Below are 21,874 nucleotides of genomic sequence, written 5' to 3'. Positions count from 1 at the left end.
ATATGGGAGAAAGACTGGTAGGTAAGACACGTTTGGCTACACAGGACAACTTAAAGGTCCAGCGTGCAGGATCTGACAGGATTTTATCGGCGGTAATAGAACGTGATATTCAAAATAACGTTTCAATAAGTGTTTGACCACCTGAAACTACGAACTGCTGCGATCTCCTGACCTTAGAACGAGCCGTTTGTATGGACAGAGGGAGATAGAAACGGTCCACCATGTTGTGTCAACGTGTTTATACAGTAGCCCAGAAGAGACAAACCAAACACAAAACAGAGTTGCTGGTTTGAAAAACTGTCTCAAACGTGTGTGATCCGTGTTTTGAATCAACTATATTTTCTTGATGAAGTGAAAAAACACAGTGGCACCTAAAGGGTGAGCAAAATGAAGGAAGTAGTCAGAGACGTGCAGCGACAGCGAGAGTCGTCTGTTCGCTGACATTAGAGACAAGATCGTCAATAATCATATAAAAGAGTCCGTTGTTCTGGTGACATAGACGTGATGGAATCTGCCAATTTCACATGAATAAACCCATAGTCTTTACACACACACACACACACACACACGCACACTTCCTGTCAGTCATTACAAACTGAGGAATGAGTGAAAGAGAGAGGTTGCATTATGAGCGATGGGCTGGTGTATCCTCAGACCACTGAAACCTCTTAACGTCCGTGCTGCTGTGAGTCTGACTGGGCCGAATCAATGCAGGCAAAAAAGATGCTGCTCTTGCTCCTGTGGGTTTATGCTTCCATTAGTCTTGATGGAGCCCGGAACCCGAGATACCGGCTCTAATCTATTTTGGAGGGAATTAATGCTGCGAGTCGTAGACGGCAGGCGGAAGATTACTCATCAGCAAACTGCAACAGAGGCCGTTGTTTTCCAATGAACGGAACACGGCGAGTGAACGCACGGAACAGTTCTGAGCATTTCACTTCTTCCCCTGCCTCTCTTCCCTGTACTCTTGGGCTTAGAATGTCATAAAGTTGTGTGATGTTGTTGATCCTGCTTTAAAGGCCCCCAAAAACTCATTTAGTCAATTATCTTATTACTGTGAGTCATTAGCCGAACTCTGTGCACAAGTTTCAAACAATGTATATGAGACGATACACTTTCATCTGTTTTGGTTTTGCGTGTGTGCTTTAGGCCCATCTCGAGTGGGCGGGACTCCCTTGAAACAGGTGATGTCACATACTTCCAAGCACCAATCAAATTCATCTGAATCAAAATATAATGACAGTTCAGAGTTTTTCTTTTGTTTCCTTGTCAATTCAATCTGAGCAAACCTGATCCACAGATGATGAAGAAAATTAAAACTTAAAAAAACTTTAATGGTTGCATGTTTCTAGATGGACTTGAAAGTCGTATGTTTACATTGTAATCAGGCATGTATTTTGAGTGGGGTTTGGTGGGGTGTGACTGTCTGTGTTGAGGTGCAACAGCTGAAGAATATAGGAGGAAAAAAAATAGTGCCCCTTCAAGTATTTATAGTTGTGAGTTTGGGTGGGCACAGTTTATTCACGGGAGGAAGACGATTTTTACACTCACATTACAGTTTTTCTTCAAAATGTTATGTAAATGTTTTTTATTCATTCATTAAATTACCGCTTTATGACTTATGTCTCGGGGGCTGGATCTAGTCCTAGGCTGGTAGTTTAAGGATTTTAAAATACAAGTACTTCACTTAGTCTTACTATAGTACTGTGTGCAGGGGCTTCAAGGAGGTGTTGATACATATTCAACACTATAATGTCAAGAACTGTCAGGTGTAGTGTCAAATAGTTTTCTTTATAAATATATTCATGTAGACAATTAGTTTTCAGTCATCAAGTCTTTTCCCCTCAGCCCGCTTTATTCAACCAACATGTGTGCGCCACCTTGAGGTGAAAGTCTATCACTGAACGTGTGCTCATGAGTTACAGGAAAATACATCTCCCATCGACTGGGAGAAAGTAATTTTAGAGAGAGCTGTCAGACGTCCACATGTTTAACTTTCATAATTTCTTTACATTTATTTCAGGAGACATGTAACGTACAATGAATATAATAGTGAGACATCTGTTACAACACGACTCTAACAGAATCATTCATTCACAATTTTACACGTAATATCAAGTATATAGTCCACAACATCACGATCACACTGAAGAGGTAAGAGGTGGAAGAAAATGCCTTTAACCCCCCTGATAAACAGCGACTCGGTGCATCTGTCCCTTTACCCATGTGCATGTTCCCATTTGATTTATAATCTGTATTGATCACCGTCACATCTGGGCGGGGGAAAGAAAACTTTACACTCTTCGTCGCAGCTATTTGTTAAGTGCAAGTGCAGCACCTGATCGGGGCCCGCTGATTGCAACCACAACATGTTGGGGTAGTGATCTCTAAGTGCTACGCGAGGGGCTGAGTGAAGATGCCGCGTCTGCAGAGCAAACCACGTCTTCAGGTGTTTCAGGGGATTCCAGTACTGACGAGGGAAAAATCAAACAATTTAAAATGGACATTTGTGCAGGTCGTGGAATGTTCAAGGGGACGTAAACATCGAAGGATAAGAGGAGTTCACATGACTGAGGCAGACATTCAGAACACGGGCCATTTAATCTGCACTATGTTGCACTGCACTGGGGTTTGGATGTTTGGGCGAGGAGCTGAGACGGCTCATTCCTCCAGGGTCCGGAAGGAGTTCTGCATGTCCTCCAGCAGCTGGGCGAACTCTGCTTTGATCTTAGCTTCTCCGTCCTTGACAGGGTCCTAAAGAATCAAACGAACAGACACAGGTATTGCATCAACAAACGATGAGTTATCATCTTCAGGGAAAACACACTAAAAAAAGTGCAAACATGTACCTTGAACTTCATGGAGCTGATTTTGTACAGCGTCTCTCCCATGTGCTCCCTGATCATGGCCCAGGTGATCTTGTTGTCGCTCTGCGCCGTGGTCTCCACGGCGTGTCGGGCCATGTCGTAAAAAGCGATCATGTTTGAGAGGATGCCAACAGTTTTGTAGAAAGGACAGAACCTGTGTGTAGAGACAGAAGGATGGGTGAAGCTCACAGTTTATGTAAGAAGTCAAATTTTATTTAATGAAAAGGAACATCAAATGTAAACTTTAATCATTTATTTAGTTTTAAGCTTTTTCCCCCCCAATCATTTATTAACTCAACAGCTAAGTATTTTTCCAAAGATTAACGGAAATTAATTTGTATATAAGAAGTAAGATCAAACTTTTGCTTTTATTTGTGTCTCTTTTTTATTTTTTCTATCCATTTAATTTAGGCTGTTTGTTGTTGATATATGTTGCAATGACTATACGTTTGTTTCAGGATGGATAGATCTGATAATGTATTTTGATTTATCTTTTTGTGACCTGGGTGTTGTTGTCAATAAATTCTAATTAAAAATTACATTAAGGAGAAATATTTACAGACATATCTCCTTCTCATCCACTAATAATTAGATGTTGCAACCTTGCTATACATTAAACTAATGGACCACATTAGTTTTTCTATTGTTACCACAGAAATCACTTACAGTACATTCATTTCTAGGCCGTACATGCTTGACAGCAATCATTTGCTGAAGGCTCATGGCTATATTTCCAAAAGATGTTGCTGACTTTTTGTTCTTGTGAGAAAATTCCCTCTTAAAATGTGACTTAAATATGAAATCAAATATGAAAACTGTTGTGGAGCAAAGATGGGGCTTCTTCATTGTTAACAAGATGGAATCTGTTTACTGTGGGTTTGAAAAAAAAACAGAAGTGGGAAAGCCGTTCAGGTAGGCAAATGGAAAAGATGTGTTTTGTAGTTGGTGGGATGTTTTGTCCTCACCTGTCGTAGGGGGTGTAACCATTCTGCTGCAGGAAGTCATCTTTAATGAGCTTGGCAACTTCTAGAGTGATCTTGTCGGTCTCAGCGAGAGAAGCCTGTGAACAACACATTTTTTTTTTTAGTTGTTGATTGACCAAGTTAGCATGCAAACAATTTAAAAGATTAACTCTTGTTCTTATAAAAAGCAATATCCACAGAACACAGATGTAACAGTCAGTCACTTAATCCTCTGACCTTCATTGGGTAAAATTTGGACATAGACTAATAGCATCAGTGCCATAAATATACACAAACATAGCCGGTGTAAAGCCACTATTTGAAGGACACCAGCTGCAACTCCACGCCTTCCAGACAGAGTGAGATCAACGAGCTCTTCCAGCTATAAACACTAATGTCTGCCTATGTTACACGTAGCCAGAAGTATGCAGGAAGCTTTATTTTCTCATTTCACAGATGTTGACTGACATCGTAAATTGATTTTAAGCCCACAGTTTGTGGTGTATCATGTTATATAATCTTAACCGGCCTCACCTTGCCGACGAGCTGCACGATTTCTGCCAGGTCCTCCTCCTCCTGGAGAATCTCCTTGGCTTTTGTGCGGAGAGGAACAAACTCGGGGAAATGTTTGTCGTAATATTCATCCAGAGCTCGTGTGTACTTGCTGTAGCTGATCAGCCAGTTTACAGAGGGGAAGTGCTTTCGCTGAGCCAGCTTCTTGTCCAAACCCCAGAACACCTACAAAGACAAAAACATGGAGGATTGACGTGGACCTAGAAATGATACCAAAAAAAAGAAAGCCAAAGCCAAATGTTAGAATGATAGGACATTACGATACAAAGAGCCACTATCCATTACTTACCTGAACAATACCCAATGTGGCTGAAGTGACAGGGTCTGAGAAATCTCCACCAGGGGGTGACACACTAAAAGGAATTCAGAATATTTGATGAAAAGCCAGGTCAGTAATTACATACCTTAAATATCTAGTACCAATAACACTGAGTTAGGAGGTGTAGCCTTAAAACAACTTTTCAAGTTCCATTAGGTTGCAAAGCAGACAATAAACTTGCAGAAACTTAAATGTTGGATTATGAAGGATCCTTACAGGCACCAAAAAGAGGAGTTCTGCAAATTAAGCTAGTCAAATTATGATTTTACAGAGAGGAACTGAAATTAACAGCTGCTTAGTGTCAGGAAATTCATTTTCAACCCTTGGTCTACTTTGAAATGATGTTAATAAGCAATAATAGTGGTAGCAGTTGTTGTAAGTAAAGGGAATGCATGTGCTAAAACATCAAAACCACCAGTAGTGAGTAATTTTAATATACCTGCTGTAAGTCGACTTCAACAAGTATCAGCTGCTTTATGCTAAAATATAAAATCATACTCACGCTCCCACAATGCTGACGCTGCCCTCTCTCTCAGGATTTCCCAGGCACTTCACGCGACCTGCGCGCTCGTAGAAGGAAGCGAGCCTGGCGCCCAGGTAGGCAGGGTACCCACTGTCTGGAGACAACGACACACACACACACACACACACACACACACAGTTGTGAAGGATTCACAACAGGCTGCCTAACAGCATCTTTATAAATACATATACAATCAATCATATGTGTCACAAACTTACCAGCAGGCATTTCTGCTAATCTTCCAGAGATTTCTCTCAGAGCTTCAGCCCATCGAGATGTCGAGTCGGCCATCATGCTCACATTATAGCCCATGTCTCTGAAGTATTCGGACAGTGTGATACCTGCAGAGGTAAATATGTTCAACTAAAAATGCAACGATCACAAACGTAAGAAGAAAAAGGCATTTACTAATGTTAACTACGTCATCAATCAGATGTTTTAAAAATAACATGGACCAAAAGTGAATCCTGTGATGGTGCCTAAAATAAACAACAAGAGTGCAGAATTTGAATGGCTGGTACCTGTATAAATTGAGGCCTCTCTGGCAGCCACAGGCATATTGGATGTGTTAGCAACCAGCGCTGTTCTCTTCATGATGCTCTCCACCTTACCGTCAACCTCCATGGTAAGCTGTTGGACAGGAGCAGTGTTATCATTATACAATGGGAATGGACCAAAGATTTGCTCTCGACAAATATTTAATAAAATCACTCATATTTCTCTTAAATCATTTATACTTTTATAACCTTAAAAAAAAAGCAACTGAAAGTGACCCGGTAAAATACATTTCCTTTTTCCACTCACCTCAGGGAAATCCCGCAGCACTTCAGACATTTCATTTCCACGCTCTCCACAGCCAACGTAGATAATGACATCGCTGTTGGAGTACTTGGACAAGGACTGCGAGATCACCGTCTTTCCACATCCGAAGGCTCCTGGTATAGCAGTGGTGCCGCCCTGCACACAACTATACAGCACCAAGTTCATGTAGTTTCATATGCAGCTAACAGAATGTAATTAAAATGTAAAATACAGGCTTAAGTCTTGACAATCTCAATATATTTAAATACATCATGATTTCCACTACAAGCACATAGAGAACCAGCTGTTTAACGTCTATAGTTATGTAGGTGGATGAGTGCATAATGTTCTCTGATGGTCTACTCACGGGAAAAGTGCGTCCAGAACTCTCTGTCCAGTCAGCAGTGGATGATTAGCAGGAAGCTTCTCTGTGACCGGCCGGATTTGTCGCACTGGCCACACCTGCAACGTGGTGAACTTCTCCTTCACGCCTTCAAATTCGAGCTCCAGAACCACATCCTGAGTGCAACAAGAGCAGAAAATCAGTTTGACGTGGAAAATTCTGATCCTACAGAAAAGGGGTTTTGCACCTGGACAGACACTCACAGTGACGTCGTAGTTTCCAGGCGGGGCGAGGTAGGTGACGGTGCCTCTGTTGCGCGGTGGAAGCATCAGCTTGTGCCTTATTAAAGAGTTTTCATTCACCATGCCGTAGATGTCGCCGCCTGTCACGTGGCTGCCAACCTAGAGAGGAGATCACTTGAAATTAGTCGGAGCAGTTGCAGAGGACAGACACACAACACACTGAAAATTGTGTTTTTCATACCCGAAGACTCTGACTGGGCGTGAACTCCCATTTGATGTCTCTGTTAAGAGCACCAATGTTTACTCCTCTTGGGATGTAGATACTTTGAGTGAGGTCATTGATGTCTTTTAGTGGACGCTGAATACCATCAAAGATGGAGCCCATGATTCCTGGTCCCAGCTCAACAGAGAGGGGTTTCCCTGTCCGAAGGACAGGGTCACCGACGGACACTCCAGCTGTAGCGGCACGTTAGGGAAAGCAAAACAAACTGCAAACACGCTTAAAGTCACACTCTTATTTTCTATCATTGTAGAAGCTTTAAAAAATGTTCAAATGTTGTTCGCGTTAACTTAGATTTAAGGAAGATCATGACATATTCTGTAACATGTTTAACAACGTAGGAAGGTAATATGGCAGTGGAAAAGATACACGTCTCCTCATAGACCTGGATAGTTGCCATGTCTCCCTCTAAACGAATGATTTCTCCCACCAGCTCACTGTGACCGACGCGAACCAGCTCATACATGGCTGCTCCTGCCATCGCAGTAGCTGTCACCACTGTTGATTAAACACATTTTAAAAAAAGGAACAATATGATTAAACGGATTCATCAAACAAATATTTATTTAATATGTCAATGGGATGAAGTTTCTTGATCTGGTTGTTTGGTTGATTTCATGCAAATATACTGCCAGCATCCGGGCTGTGTGAAAGAACACACAGCCTCATCCAAATAACTAAAGATTTTACTGTAGAGAGTTTGACTTGTGACACAAAAGAATAAACAATGAAGCACAATATGACAAGGTAGATTTCTGTCATCACAGGGTCTACATCATTACATTGCACAGCCCTATAAGATGCCTCCATTATATAAATACTGGACCTGGATAAATATTCTGTTTGATTCAGGGATGAAGTTTCTCGATTTGTCAGGTATTCTAAAGAAAATATTAGCACCTGGTTGTTTTACAACACAGTGTTTCAACTTGATTACATCAAGTGGCTTGAGACTTATCAGACGCTGAACAATGTAATGTGGTCATTAGAGGAGAAGGTCAGTAAACCAGACCTGGTCCAGAGACACCATGCACGTATCCGAACTGGCTCTCTCGATCCTCATCCTGGATCTTGGGGAGTTTTGAGGTATCCATCTTGATTGCTTCTGTCCTGCAGAATCCCTTGAGGAACAATGTAGACACAAACGCGGTCAGCTCATTTTTATTGAAGACACCCAGCAGACAAACATTTCACGGCTAGCTTGTGACAAGCAGGCTAAAGTTACAGGGTTAATGTGTCAGCTTACACGGGCTTTTTAAACACAGTGTGCTGCTTCAAAACGCAACGATGAAATGGACATTTATATTGTGAGGTCTATACCACAGTATAGAGTGCTCTATATGGGAAATGAATGGTCAAGCTTGACACTGAAAGGTCACTAGCTAACTCAGCTGAGGCTGCGACACCGGACATGGAGTTCCCTTTAACCCGGGGTTAAAGCCGTGGTAGAGTAAGGTACTACTATTCGTCGCTGGGTTATGTTTGTTAGCCAGATGGCAGCGTAATGTCAGCACTAGCAAAGCTGATTTATGCGTGTGCGCGTATTAGTCAGGTAACTAGCTAGCAAACACTAGCTGCCTACATCACCATCACGAACGGTTATTCGGTCAATAATAAGATTGAAAGGACTAATCCAACACTACTCAATCAAAAACCCTAACATTACGAGAAGTATCTTACCTTATCTAAATATACAGTTCTCCAGGTTTGTCTCTAACGTAGCAGCCAGAGGAGGAGCTTCCTGTGCTAATCACCTGCCAGGCACCGGACAGTCACGGGAAGAAAACATCTCCATTGTGGCTCAACCGGTTTCCTCCGCTCTGCCGTGGTTGGCTGTCTGTAGAGCCAAGATGGCGTCCATGGCTCTGCAGCTTTTTAGCCGACGATGAGTTCCGCTGGTCTGCTCGCTGTCACCAGGCGCTGTTACTGACCCCTGCTGGATATACTCGAGATGTCCTCCCCCAATCAACCAACTAGGATAGTTTCAACACGTTATATTTGTTTTTTAATACAGAACCAAGGTAGAGACACTTTATCAATATTCGTTTATATTCTATTTTTATCATGCAACGCCAGGGTACTATTTAGATTTGATACCTTTATACCAATAACTAACTGATAATAATTACTTGTGCATAAATACCATGAACTGTAATCAAATATAAACAGAGCATTCAATTTAGCTGCTATAGGATTATGTTGCTCTGTGTCTGAGAGACAAAACAAAAAGATGGTAAAGGAGGAGACAATCACAGCAAGATTTTCTGGCTGATATGGAAAAATGTTTAATGAAATGTCAACATTTTCGAAGACACGTCACAACAAATAATTAAATGGCAGAACAAAGCTGTATTCAGACTGTCTACTACACATACCGTGGGACAGTGAGGCGGTCACAGATTGAGGTAGCAGTTACATGTTGTGTCATGGAATATAAATCAAACAGTCACATAAAATAGGAAGGTGTACATTTGGTCCAAAAACATGATCAGGAATGTGTCATTTCACAATATTTTACTTTATGTTGCTGCACTCGTTCATAAACAGCAGGCTTTCCTCATGGGAAGGAAAAACATAGACCATACAAGTGATTCATGTTCTATTTAAGCGTCCCGGCAGATCCACAGTACTGAAGCTGCTACACGGAACCCAGCCAACCATTTTAATATTTATACCTTCTTAACTGTTACCTGTTAAAATGTCTTCAGTGAAAAAGTACTCTGTCATCTGTTTTAAGGTCAACAGCACATTCAATTATTGAAGTGACTGGCATGGTTTGTTAAGGTGTTTCTCTTTATTATTAAGAGGGAACATTTTATTATACTGTGGAAATTGGATTGAAAAAGTTACAAAACTGATGGTTCACCATTTCACATGAGGTTGAAAACTTGACTTTTTTTGTTGCAATAATTAAGTAAACTCTGTACAGAGGATCTGAAAATGCATCTGTTTCTGAAGAAATGCTAACTCATTTAGTGGCAGCACATCTAACTACAAAGCAAAGAATCTGAATGTGTTTCACATATCTTGCAAACCGTTCATCTGTTCTACTTCTCACTTTGCGTATTTGTTGCTGAAGACCCAAAGAAGTGCAGTGTTGAATCTGGTGCAGCTTGGACACGCAACACCTTGAAAATTATTATTAAACAGCAACAGAACTCTGTGCAGCAGTGGGGGCACGGCGTCATGGCTCTACAGACTGGGCTCATATGTGATCCCTCTTGCGTGATCCCATGGAGAAGCAGATGTAAACAAAATGGAGATTGGCGTGGTGCAGTAGTACCGCATGGCAGCGAGGGGATAAACAGAAACAGAAGGTTAAACCAGTCTTGATTAGTGGGGGGACCTGGTCAACACAGTTTTGATATTCTTCAGTGAGAACTTGCGGTGAGATTTTAAGCGGTCTGGCTTGAAGGGTCATGGAGTTCCAGATTTTAAATCGGGAATCAAACATTTTTGACATTATCGCTGTCGCCCTGAGGAGTTTTGGAGCTGGATCTGTAAACCCCTAACATTACCAGATAATCTGTGCCAAACATTGGCAGTGGGTTGGTATGTAGAGTCCAATGAGTGGAGCTGGACTGGGTGAATCATAGTTTTTGATTTATTTTCTCTAAAGATCCATTAAACAGAACTTCAGCCATGTGGTCAGTCAGACCACTCGTTTTCCTCCAGCTCAGAGTCGTCTTCAGAGTCACTGTACTCCACTGCAATACGGCGAGACAGGATGGTGGCCACGTCGTTGCCCACTGGCTCCCGCTTGTTCTGCTGCTCCTGCTGCTCTTGAACTTTCTTCAGCTGGATGCCTGAGGGCGAACATGCAGTATATCAAAATAAGATCACATGTTGTGCACCCATCACATACAGGGCCAAATATAGAACAAGACGTAGTTTCTGCTTCTATCTGACCAGCAGACAACACTGCCAGACAAACCGATACCCTGACTCACCTATGCGGATGGCAGACAGCAGGTCACTTCTTGCATCTCTCACAGGTTTCGACTCACCCCTGCCACCGTCGCTGTGTCCTGCGAGGTGTGAGGGTGCAGCTGGGGGAGGGAGAAGTGGCGGTGGGGGACCTGGGGGAGGAGGGACCATGCGAGGCCCCGGAGGAGGTACAGGAGGCAGCGGGAAGCCCTGGCCTGCGTGCAAAACTCCATTATGTGGTGTTGGCGGCAATGCACCCGGAGGAAAACCAAAGGCTGTCTGGGCTGATGGGATGGGCGGACCAGGGGTATGGGGCGGGGGTCCAGAGCTGGTTGAAAGAAAGAGGATTATGTTTCTGTTGAAAAGTGACATCAATATCAAGTCTTTCTCAGATTATGCAAACCACAAACAAACATACTTGTAATCTGCAGGTGGACGCATTGAGCCGTTCACTCGGTCTGCAGCGGGAGGCTCCTCTGTGGCGTAGGTTACCCGCTTGTAGTTGACATCAATGCTGTGGTATTCATGCTCCACAGGTGGCGAGGGGTGTGCATTCCCAGGCACGTAATCATGTGACTTGGCATAATTACAAGCGGCGTGGGCAGGCACCGGAGGGACGGGGTAGTCGGGGAGGTCAGGTCTGGATAAACAATGAGAGACAGAAAGCTTCTCATTCAGATGCTTTCACGTAACCAGATGGTGGGATTTGTTGTTATAAAATCAAAAGTGAAGCTTTACACAACAGAGATATTCGAGTCACAAGGTCCTATTTAGGAAAATGGGATCCATCCCCCTTCTGAAGTCCAGCTTAGAGTTTATTCCTTTCAGTTGCCGTCTTTTCACTAAAATATTCCAGAAATCTACATTTTTCCTTGATTATCATATTTCTGCATATCGTTCGGTTACACAATCAGTTTAAAGGCGCATTTCCAAGATAAATGTTGCCTCCTGTAGATGTGACAAAGTAAAGGCTGACAGGAAAAACAAGGACACAGAGACATGGAAGACATGTTTTGTAACCAGTTATGTGATTAGAACGTTACATACGATTATTTAATTTTCTTCCCCCCATATTGTGTTAAGTAAAATAAATACAAGTTGATTCTATTTAAAAAAACATATAGGTTGCATCTGTACTCAGAAAAAGCAAAGAAGAAGTGAGCACTTACCTGCCATCTGGGGACAGCGAGCCCTCGGATGACACCCCTCGGCGTAGCGTCTGCGGATGGCGGTGATCCGGGCGAAGCTCCTTATCGAACGCCATCATGTTCCACTCTTGCCTTCGGTTTCGAGCCTTTCTCACCTTCTTCACCTCACGCTGAAGGGTGCTGCTTTCCACGCTTCGCTTCTGTTCCTGGACGAGGGGGAGAAGAAAATAAATAAATAAATACAGAAAAAAAATCAGCCGAAATAAACACACAAAACATAAAGCAGTTGCCAAACTGTGCTCTCACCCTCTGCCGCCGCCTTTCTCTCCTCTTTTCCTCCGTGTCCTGGAGCATTTTCTCCCTCCACAGGTCAAAAAAGTATGACGGGTCTGAGTAGAATTTCATTGCGTCAGTGGAATCCTCCCTATATTTCAAAAAACAACATCCCACATAAAACGAGACTCTTGATTGAAAATGTAACCTCTTCAGATGTCGCAGTTTTTATGCAGCACCTGTAGGACGTGAGGTTGCTGAGGGGAGGAGGCCTGTCGCTGCTGTTGTGCATCTCGGCCACCGCTTTCGGAGTGCTGTTCTTGGACAAAACCTGCTGGTCCTGGATAGTAGAGCTCCTGAATGCCTTCCTCATGTTTATGTCCTGGAGAGAGACTACAAAACAGTGACAACATAACAGTTATGTCTTATATAAAAAACATGCGAGAATACATGAATGATATGAAACAGACAAAATTAGACTAGATTAATTCCAGTAAACTTGAACCAACCCTCCTCCACGCTGGAGTCCAGCTGGGTGACCTTGCAGGCCAGGCGGTCGATCCGGTCCTGGAGTGAGTTGGCGCGCCCGTAAAAGGTGTTGGCCTCGTTAAAAAGCTCCCCAAAAACATTTTCTGCATGTTTACCTGCAACCAGAGCAAAGAAAAATGAGACGTGAGACTATGAACTCATTAGGAAACTCCTCACTGAGGTTATAAATCAAGTGAGAAGTAGAGTCATTTTCTCACATCCTTCCATTGATCAAACTTCTTTTTGAAACCAGTGAATACTCCCCCTGCTGGTCGTTAAAAAAAATCTCTAAGGTAGCGAGCTGCGCACACATTTTAGTAAATAATGTGGAGTAGACCCTAACTGACAGGTTACTACTACATAAATTCTTTATAAGAGTTCATACAACACAAATCCAGCCAGTTCTTTACTAAACCATCTCATAAAATGTGGATTTGACAAGCACTGTTTGTACACAAGTCTCCTTGCACACAACAGCAATGACCGACACACATCAAACGGCTCTGATCCACTTTGTGTGGCCGCTATCATTAGACTGCCTCCATTTGTGTCTCCACCCATTCACTCTGCATCTTATCTTACTGCGATACAAAGCTTTACGGTAAGCTCTAAGCTCCTATTACTTCACTAAATCCACACACACGCACGCACATACACACTAATCAGAGGAATCGTCAGGGCCAGATGTCCAGGAGTGTATTTGCTTCCTGAAACAGTCTTTTCCTCTTCATTTTAGTATTTCAGTGCACCAACAAAACAAACACATGCAGGTATAGCCCACATCATTAAACTAGCCTGCTTCTGTATAGATTTGTTGATTTGAGCCTACAGTAAACAGATAGTTAGTAATGACTACAGTCTTGGGTATTAAATCAACCAGTTGGGTGATAACTGCTTCTTTAATGTGATATTCATTTGTCTAACAATCAAAGCGACACAAGGATATATGGTGTGGGAAAATGATCCAAGAGCCAACATGGACGATATGATCTGCTGGCTGGTGTGTTCACGTCATAACTTGACTGGCAACCAAAAAATGTGCAGAGCTTTTGTGTTGCGTTTGTCCAAAGGGGGCATAAATATGAATTACGATGACACCGCATGGTAAACAAATTCAGAAATAAGGAATTGTTATGTGGTGTGGTTTTTTTAAGGTTAGTGAATGTAAATGATCCTGTTGTGGTGACTTTGCTCAAAAGTCATGTTACATAAGTAAAGGCAACACTTCACAGTCATTGGGTAAAAAGGTCATGCAGCTCCCTCCCTGCAGTGGCCTTGGGTGAATGTGAACGTGTTGTGACACAAACGTAGCTAAATGTGACTCGCTGTGATCTTACTCAGACTACTGAGCTGGCGGATGATGGCGGACAGCGTGTTGTTGGTTACACATTCCAGCTCGTTGCCAATCCCATCAGGCACCGCACCGTGGCACAGATGTCGAGGCTCAATGTTTCTCTTGACCAAAGGCATGACCCCTTCTCACGTCTCGACCACAGCACCTGCTGGGGGACAGAGGACAGCTCTGACATTGGATCCTCCAACCTGCAGGGTCAGCACATCAATCTGTATTCATAAAGCAACATCACTGGTAATCAGACACGACATGTCTTTAAATGCATTAAAACTGGTACGAATAGACCAATCACTACAGCAATTATTCACAATATTTCTGTCCTTTCTTTAAGTCAATAATTTCACAGGTGTCAACTAAAAAACATCACCCATTATAGCAATGAAAAGTACATTTATTCTAAAGTTAAGTTAGTTAAGTTATTCATTTCAGCAATTTGTTTTTGTTTTATGTTTTGTTCATATTAGTTTAAAAAGAGCAGTAAAAAGTCTAATGCACAGCATCAAAATCAAAATTAAGCCTTTTATGATTTTGTCATATTTCCTGTGTTGAACACTGGGCCACTTGTTGTTGAATGTCACAGTTTATCACCACCTATCAAAGTGGCACACAACTATTGTTAGTTAATTTTCCAAAGAAACAAACATGCTCGGCAACAGCTGATTGATTCAGCCAGCTTATTGTGATGGAGGAGACATGGGGACAACAGATGTGGCAATTATTAAGTGAATTTGCGAGTCACTTTACACTCTTTTACTACATGATGGACTTGAAACGAGGGATTGAGTCATTGCCACTGACCACAGGAAGGGTCAGCACACAAGTAACAATGAGAACAATTTACTATAACTAGTGTAATTTTCATATTGCAAACCACATTTTCAACAAATATGAACCATGATTTTTCCCAAATTCTGGGGTCTGTAATAAAACTACAAGTTTACCACAGCATGGTGCGTTCCATTGTGTTTGGAAATCGTTAAAAAAACGACCTCCGACATGGCAAAGTTAAATGGAGCATTCATCCAAGTTGGAATTCCAAATCAGAAACTCAGGAAGTCAGGAATACTGACTCGGAAATCCTCACTCCTGACTTGCAATGGAACGCATCAAAGCTGGCCCACCATATGATATGATGTTCGATATTGCCAACCAGATGTACTGATTAAAAAAAAAAAAAAAGAAAATGTTTAAAAAATTACAATACATATGCATATACATATATTTGAATTAAGTGTTGCCAAGTGTTGTATGTATGTCACATTCGAATGTCACACTAACACAATACAATTCAATACTGCTTGTGGCCCTTAGCCCACCATTCATTTTCAGTTTGGGCCCTGGGACACAAATGTTCTATAACATAAAGTCGCTCGCGCCCAGATTTCCCATAATTCATTGCGTGACCGTTACTCCACCGCTACATGCTAACTAGCCGGACCTCTTTAATTAGAAGCGCTGTGAAGCGGCTGTCAGCCACTGAGCTGTCGGGTCCTCTTGACAAAAAGTTAGCACATCTAGCAGCAGGTAACTTTTTCAACACGCACATGAAACACAGGCTATCTAACAATATGCAAGCGGCACCAGAAAAAAAGGCTTAAAAAACAAGAGTTTAATAATCCTACCATAGAGTAGTTGGGCTAGCTCGGTAGTCGGGTACGTTTATTTCACGTCAGCACGCCGGGACGGAGCGGTGAAAGTTGAGTCCAAGCTGTCTGGTCCAAAATAAACAAAGTGTTTGCTGGCCTGCCGCGGTCCTGTGTTGGACAGTGTCAGTAGTCATCTCTGCAGGGCGGAGAAGCACTCTGAAAACAAATCTCTCTGGTCCAAATCACAGCTTGAGCCAGGAGGGGATTTGGTCAGCAGATTTACTTCTGTCATCCAATCACAGTCAGTCATCATGCCAGCACTTTGACATCCAGTGTTTTATCTCAGGATTTATTAGTCTCATTTTTATGGGCTGAAAGTCATTAGCTGCCTTCTATTAATATTAATATGGCAGTTTTCTGACCATTTATAGTAACAACTTATGAAATCAAGACAGCAACTGATGAATAATGCATTGATGATGGCTTGTTTTTCTTGATTTATCATTTAATCATTGAGTTTAGACAGATTAGAAACCCAGTATTAAGTATTTTACTCAATTGTTTTGTTTGACCAAGAAGCCAAAACTGTTGCAAAGCAGAATAAAGCAAATTCTCCCTTTTTGAGAAGCAGTGGACACTGACAAGGTTAGACTTTTTCCGCATGGTGGCACATTTTTTGATAAAGCTTCTGACGATTAACTGATTAAACACTTAAAAAGGCATAAAAACTCAAATACATAAACATTTAGCATTTATACTCCAACGTTCAAAAGTAAGTCTTGTACTATCATGACTATATTCCTCATATATTGCAGCCGATCAGAAATGTCTGTATTTTATTGAAGCATGCAAGAACAGGCAGCAGGGAGCGGGGTGGGAATGACAGAGGCACCAATCCGACTATTATAAGTTGGAGTACCATCAGCATGATTGAAGCTGATGTTTTAAGGCAAAATAGTCACACACTGCCTCTTAGACCTTGTTCAACTTCTCTCAGTTCTGCCTGAATTATGTTTCAAAGCCGTCACATCGGCATAAACAGTGTTTATGTCTATCAACATCTTAATGGAGATGCCGTGGATTAATAGTGAAATGAAACACTCAGCATTTGATTGGAAAGCTCCACACACACAAACACACACATGCACACACACACACACACACACACACACACACTGCTCTTTTATCACAGATGGCATCATCTGGATTGCCTGATGGGACTACTGTAACCCAGATATCAGGGCTTAAATCTTTATAAGTAGCACATCGTGATTTTATAACTCACAGTTGTTATGAGAGTATTGCTTGTGTCGTAGAGACGTTGTTTAATCCAACTGTCTTAATGTAATGTATGGGTGATGGGTTTAAAGAGCAAGTGAAATTCTCATTTTTCGTGCTAATGATAGGAGTAGGTTTTCAACTGGAGTCTTGTGAGTGTGGAGACTCCAAGAAGTGCCACAGGCCAAAAAATAGTCCAGCAGAAAAACCCTTAGAATTAAATAAATGAAATGTGACATATTACTTAGTGAGCTTGACATTTTATTTAAACATGTGGATGGAGGTAGGCTAGCTGTCTCCTGTCTTTATGCTAAAATAAGCTAACAGTCTCTTGGCCCCAGCCTAAAATTTATTATACATACAGAAGAATGGTATCAATGTTTTCTCCCAACTGGCAGCAAGAAGGCACTATACTAGACAAGGTGTATTTCCCAAAAATGTTCTACTGTTACTTAAAGAACAGAGCGGTCTGACCACTTAATGATTCAATTTTCCCTACTGCTGATGAGAAAACTGGAAATGCGACAAAAAATGTCAAGGTCAAGAAGAATACAGGATAAACAGTCTCCTCACAACACCAGAAAATATTTCAGAACATCCAGAATCTATTAAATAACAACTCAAGACCTGGATATCAAAATCATCATACGGACAATCAGGACGCAGATTATTTTGAAAAATATATCCAAGTAGTTTCATGTTGAACCAGCCCCACCCAATCTTTAAAATAGCCTCCACTATCTTTTTTGAATTGGCCTTTATGTGTAATTGACAAGCTATTTTCTTTTCCTGGCTGACTTGTAGTACAGTATTCTTGAGCGCATCAGTGTGCTGTTAAGCTTGCGAGCAAAGCATTTCACTGAGGGGTCTTCCATATTTTAAACAGTGGCATAATCTCTTGGCCAGCTTCAAAGTATTAACCCCAATACAGTACTTACCCTCCCCATTATCACCATCATTGACCATGCTGGTTTCACACAATGCAGCCAACCACCAGCTTACCCACTTATTGCCGACCAGCCTAAACACCAACACCTTTATAATCCATTACACCCAGACACCCAGACTGCCTCTCCTCGGATATTTGTCCTCCTATTATGGCTTTCTAGTCCTACTCCATATTGATCACTGCCAATGCCTTGTCAGTTATTACCCAGTGAGAGTGAGTGCTGCATACACACACAGACACACATACACACACACTGAGCTTTGTCATGTGCATCAGTGTATAATCCTTAAATTTCGGTTTTCCTCTTTCCTCACGCTGGACTGTTTCAGGTTCATGTTACTTTGTGGTATCCATGTCGAGGAGAGTCATGAAACATTCAGTATGTAGGAAACTTTAGACTTTCATCTCCAAACTGCCCTTCACATGTACCAGCATTTTGTTAAAGGGGGCCCTCTAACAATTTTCATTTACTTAGGGGTACTTTTTTATGCCTGAACTCAACTCAAGCCCAAAGCAGTTAATGTAAACTATGGGAATGTTTGGAAGGTAATCCATATCCTCTCTTTGTTTGACTCCAAAGTGTCACATAAATAACAAACCCTAGCATTTAACAGGACATGTAGCCCCAACACAGACAGTAGGTCCATCACTTATTATCAGTCAGCACTTAATGTCACTTGTTACTTAATTTTACACTATGTTTATTCCTTTTTTGGAGGGAGGGGTTTCAAGTTTTGTCTTTTTTTGGGGGAGTTTTTCCTTACTTGAATTGGGGGCCATCTGTTGGTTATTGTTGGTAGCGCATGTGAATGAGCAGTTAATCTGTGGGTTAAAATATGCCATTTTAGATGTTTTATGTATTACTTCATTTATTATATCACATTTGAATGCAGTTTGAACTGCAGATCAATAGGAATTCATATTTCCATGACAGGAGAGGCTCTATTTGGCATGTAATGTGTGTAAGAATTTCATTGACTTGTTATGGTTTTTTAGGGAAAAACACTATGAGACTTACATTATGTCAAATATGTGTAAATTAATGTATTTCTTCAATGAACAGATCCTGCTTCTGATCAGCTCTGTGTGCAATGAAGAGGAAATTATGGAGCAGCACTTGATTTGACTAATGAGTCCTTCTCTTCCACTCAGGCAGCCAGAAATCCCAGGTAAGAGATCAACTTTTAAAAGAACTGAATAATTCATGAACACAATACACCTTATGCTGACATAATGCTATTAAAAATGCATTACTTGTAGCACTCGCAGCTTTCAGCCGTATCACATGGTCATCATCATCAGCAGAAGGAGTTTGCTCAGTTGTCCCGGAGATCTGTTGACATGAGAACTCAATAGTTGTTAGAATTTCATCCATAGCACTTCTTATCTGCATATCTTTAAAGTTAAATTTGAAGTTCTTTCTGACAATTTTACATAATAATAACAGAACAATCCCAACCCACCTTAAGGTCCACTTACTAGTTTTTATGAGAGCTTTTGACCATATCATGTGTCATTTGTTAAGTTTTTAGTTTTTAGACCATAACTGAAGCTTAGCGTAGATTGATTAGAACATTTAACCACACCTACTATGGCCGTAAAATAAGTTATATGTATCTACATTTAAATTATTTTATATTGAGATAATTATTTTGACAGTACCTCTTCTCCTCTACATTAACAAATCATTAAAATTCACCATACTTTATCATTATGAAGCTATCATCAAGTAATTATCCAACAGTTTTCTTCTCATCTTGTTTACAATGGGCCTTTACAAAACACAAAACCTTAAATTTTCCCATAGCAGAGCGCAGCACACCACACGACAGTGGGAAAAATAATCAGCCGGAGCTTAATGCCGTATCAAAAGCCTCACAGTTCCTGAGCAGCCGCCTTTAGAGGGGGTGACTCTTAGAATGCCTCAGCTTGTTTGTCTCATGGTTTAAGTGGTGCACATAGCCATGGAAAGATCATTAAATCACTGTTTTACCACTTGGCTTAATCCCCATAACAAAAGGGGAAGATACAAAAAAAAGAGAAAATGGAGAGAAAAAAAGTGGTGGGCGAGATTAAGTGGAAACTTGATGGATCTAAACTGACGGCTCTGTTTCCCAGCGTTGCTAAGGGGAGTTAAGAATCTTGATTCCACATCTCCCAGTGGCTGCTGATCGGACATTCCCTGTTACCCCTGCAGTGGCCAGCCGCGCTTGTAGTGTCCGCTGCTGTGGCCATCTGCCGGATTACCCAGCAGGATATATTTTTATAGAGAGCATCCTATTCATATCCTGCCTGCAAAGGTTTACATTAAGGTTGAACTCGGGTGCACTTACAATGGCAGATGAAGTAAGCTCTATCCTTCTTACAGCACCCCTCCCCATCTTCTCACTGTTTGGGAGACTGATAAGCAGTGGGTTGAAAGGGGCTGCTTCACCGTGGCATGAAAGAGGATCTCATGCGATGCCACTGTCTGCCGCTGATTTTTTTTCACGCGCTGACAATAAAGTGGTGCCCAGCATGAAAAAAAACATTTGTATGTGCCAAGTGCGATTGTTTCTTCTAATAGGCATCAACAGGCCAACTTCTCTGTGTTACCATACAGGTGAACTCATTCCTGGGAAAATGTTTTTTTCTTTCTCAGCCTCGAAGGCGCGATGGCGTCCCCCTTTTTCCTCGGCCTAACGGGATTAGTCGTGCCAGTGCTACCCCGGCTGTCACGGTACTGTCTACTTCCCATCTCTCTTCTGGGCCTCTAATGTGATTAACCCATTCCCTGTGGTCCAAATGGTTCTGGAAGGGGGAGGAGGGGCAGGGGAGGGGGGGGGCATCTCCTTGGCATGTTCCTCCCCATGCCTAACTCACCATCATTGGCACCTTTGTCAGGCAGGAAGGTCCGAGGTCAAAGGTCCGTTAGGGTGTAGAGACGAGTACAAGTGGTTGAGGCCAGAATTCGTAGACTCAGACACTTACAGTGGAAATATGAAATTATTTCTCAAACTGTTTTAAAATTATATTAATAAATAACTTAAAATCTTAGATGGAAAGATAGATAAATAGATAGATAGACAAATAAATAGAATCTCGATCCACAGAGTTGAACACTCGGTTCTCATTTTACCTGCTGTGTTTGAGTCTGATCACGACCTTCTCAAACATCTCACTCATTAATGACAATCTGTTCGGGCTGATTTGTATTATGGCTTTTGCTTTCACAGACGTCAGCCCTGAATATTCACTGCTTGCTTAAGTGGAGACAATAATGATTGCCTACGCCCATCATCTTGTCAAATGTCACTGTTGCGGGGCTTCGCCTGTTTAACACATGTCACGCTCATTTTCGACTCATCTGTCGCAAATCTTCTGCAGGGCATCTGCTGCATGCAGAGGACCACATGCCCTTTGCCACCGCGCAGAGGGAGAAGCCTCCGAAACCAAAAGGCTGCATACAAAACCCTGAGCTGCAATCACCTTTACAGTGGCAAACACTTGTCACTTCATATTTCTACATGTGTGGTGATGAACGGCGTACTGTAGCCTCTCAGTATAATGAGAAAAATTCATTAACATGTGCATGTGGACTATTAATCTGTTAACAAACGAGACTCCTACACTCTCCTAGACCCCAAAAGTGAAAGGTTGTGTTTTTGAATTTAAATTAATAATCACGTTGGCTCAAATTCTATGTTTTCTTGACAACCACAAAATAGTGAAGCTGCTCAGAAATCAGAAATGGCACTCGTTGTGAATAAAGCCACGTAGCTGCACAGCCAAAGAAATGCCAACTAAAGTAATTTAAGCCCTGATTTGTTTTTGAACATTAAGCATAATTGTTCTTCGCACCCTGTCTTGTGAAAGCCAGGAGAACGACAGCCCCGGTCCAACACCGTCAACCCATCATGCTGTGTTCAGCAGCGCTTCACG

The 21,874-nt window shown here is 41.8% G+C and overlaps 2 protein-coding genes and 1 long non-coding RNA gene across 13 annotated transcripts in view; 1 reads left to right on the top strand and 2 right to left on the bottom strand.

Annotated features, from left to right (window-relative positions):
• Positions 1-1,834: 1,834 nt before the first annotated feature.
• Positions 1,835-8,727, bottom strand: atp6v1aa (ATPase H+ transporting V1 subunit Aa). The gene is made up of 15 exons (XM_037120415.1): positions 8,591-8,727; positions 7,923-8,031; positions 7,280-7,408; positions 6,872-7,086; positions 6,652-6,789; positions 6,413-6,564; positions 6,049-6,211; positions 5,766-5,874; positions 5,463-5,585; positions 5,224-5,338; positions 4,692-4,755; positions 4,364-4,567; positions 3,833-3,927; positions 2,850-3,021; positions 1,835-2,754 (listed from the first exon to the last, which is right to left on the bottom strand). Exons 2-15 carry the CDS (start codon positions 8,002-8,004, stop codon positions 2,662-2,664), a joined length of 1,854 nt encoding a protein of 617 aa, XP_036976310.1. The 5' UTR covers positions 8,005-8,031; positions 8,591-8,727; the 3' UTR covers positions 1,835-2,661.
• A 443-nt stretch (positions 8,728-9,170) lies between these two features.
• On the bottom strand, positions 9,171-16,015 carry wasf3a (WASP family member 3a). Of its 4 annotated transcripts, none has more exons than XM_037120418.1 (9): positions 15,763-16,015; positions 14,124-14,328; positions 12,768-12,902; positions 12,498-12,651; positions 12,292-12,409; positions 12,007-12,191; positions 11,256-11,477; positions 10,861-11,165; positions 10,559-10,716 (listed from the first exon to the last, which is right to left on the bottom strand). In XM_037120418.1, the coding sequence occupies exons 2-9, from the start codon at positions 14,254-14,256 to the stop codon at positions 10,559-10,561; spliced, it is 1,410 nt and encodes a 469-aa protein (XP_036976313.1). In that variant the 5' UTR covers positions 14,257-14,328; positions 15,763-16,015. The 4 variants fall into 4 exon arrangements, with proteins under 4 accessions (XP_036976314.1, XP_036976313.1, XP_036976311.1 ...); XM_037120416.1 differs by having other exon boundaries at positions 14,124-14,288; XM_037120417.1 differs by having other exon boundaries at positions 14,124-14,285.
• Positions 15,545-21,874, top strand: part of LOC119031751 — a 44,441-nt gene continuing 38,111 nt past the window's right edge. For 7 of the 8 annotated variants that reach the window (XR_005078687.1, XR_005078692.1, XR_005078689.1 and 4 more), the window contains exons 1-3: positions 15,545-15,664; positions 19,017-19,122; positions 20,595-20,672. This is a non-coding gene — a long non-coding RNA (uncharacterized LOC119031751). Of the gene's footprint in view, positions 15,665-19,016; positions 19,123-20,594; positions 20,673-21,319; positions 21,794-21,874 lie in introns of those variants that run through there. The other variant, XR_005078688.1, reaches the window with a different exon arrangement.

Source organism: Acanthopagrus latus, chromosome 13, assembly GCF_904848185.1.
Source record: "Acanthopagrus latus isolate v.2019 chromosome 13, fAcaLat1.1, whole genome shotgun sequence".
NCBI classification, from domain to species: domain Eukaryota; kingdom Metazoa; phylum Chordata; class Actinopteri; order Spariformes; family Sparidae; genus Acanthopagrus; species Acanthopagrus latus.
The sequence above is the reverse complement of the archived record's forward strand: the minus strand, read 5'-3'. Positions and strand labels throughout refer to the sequence as shown.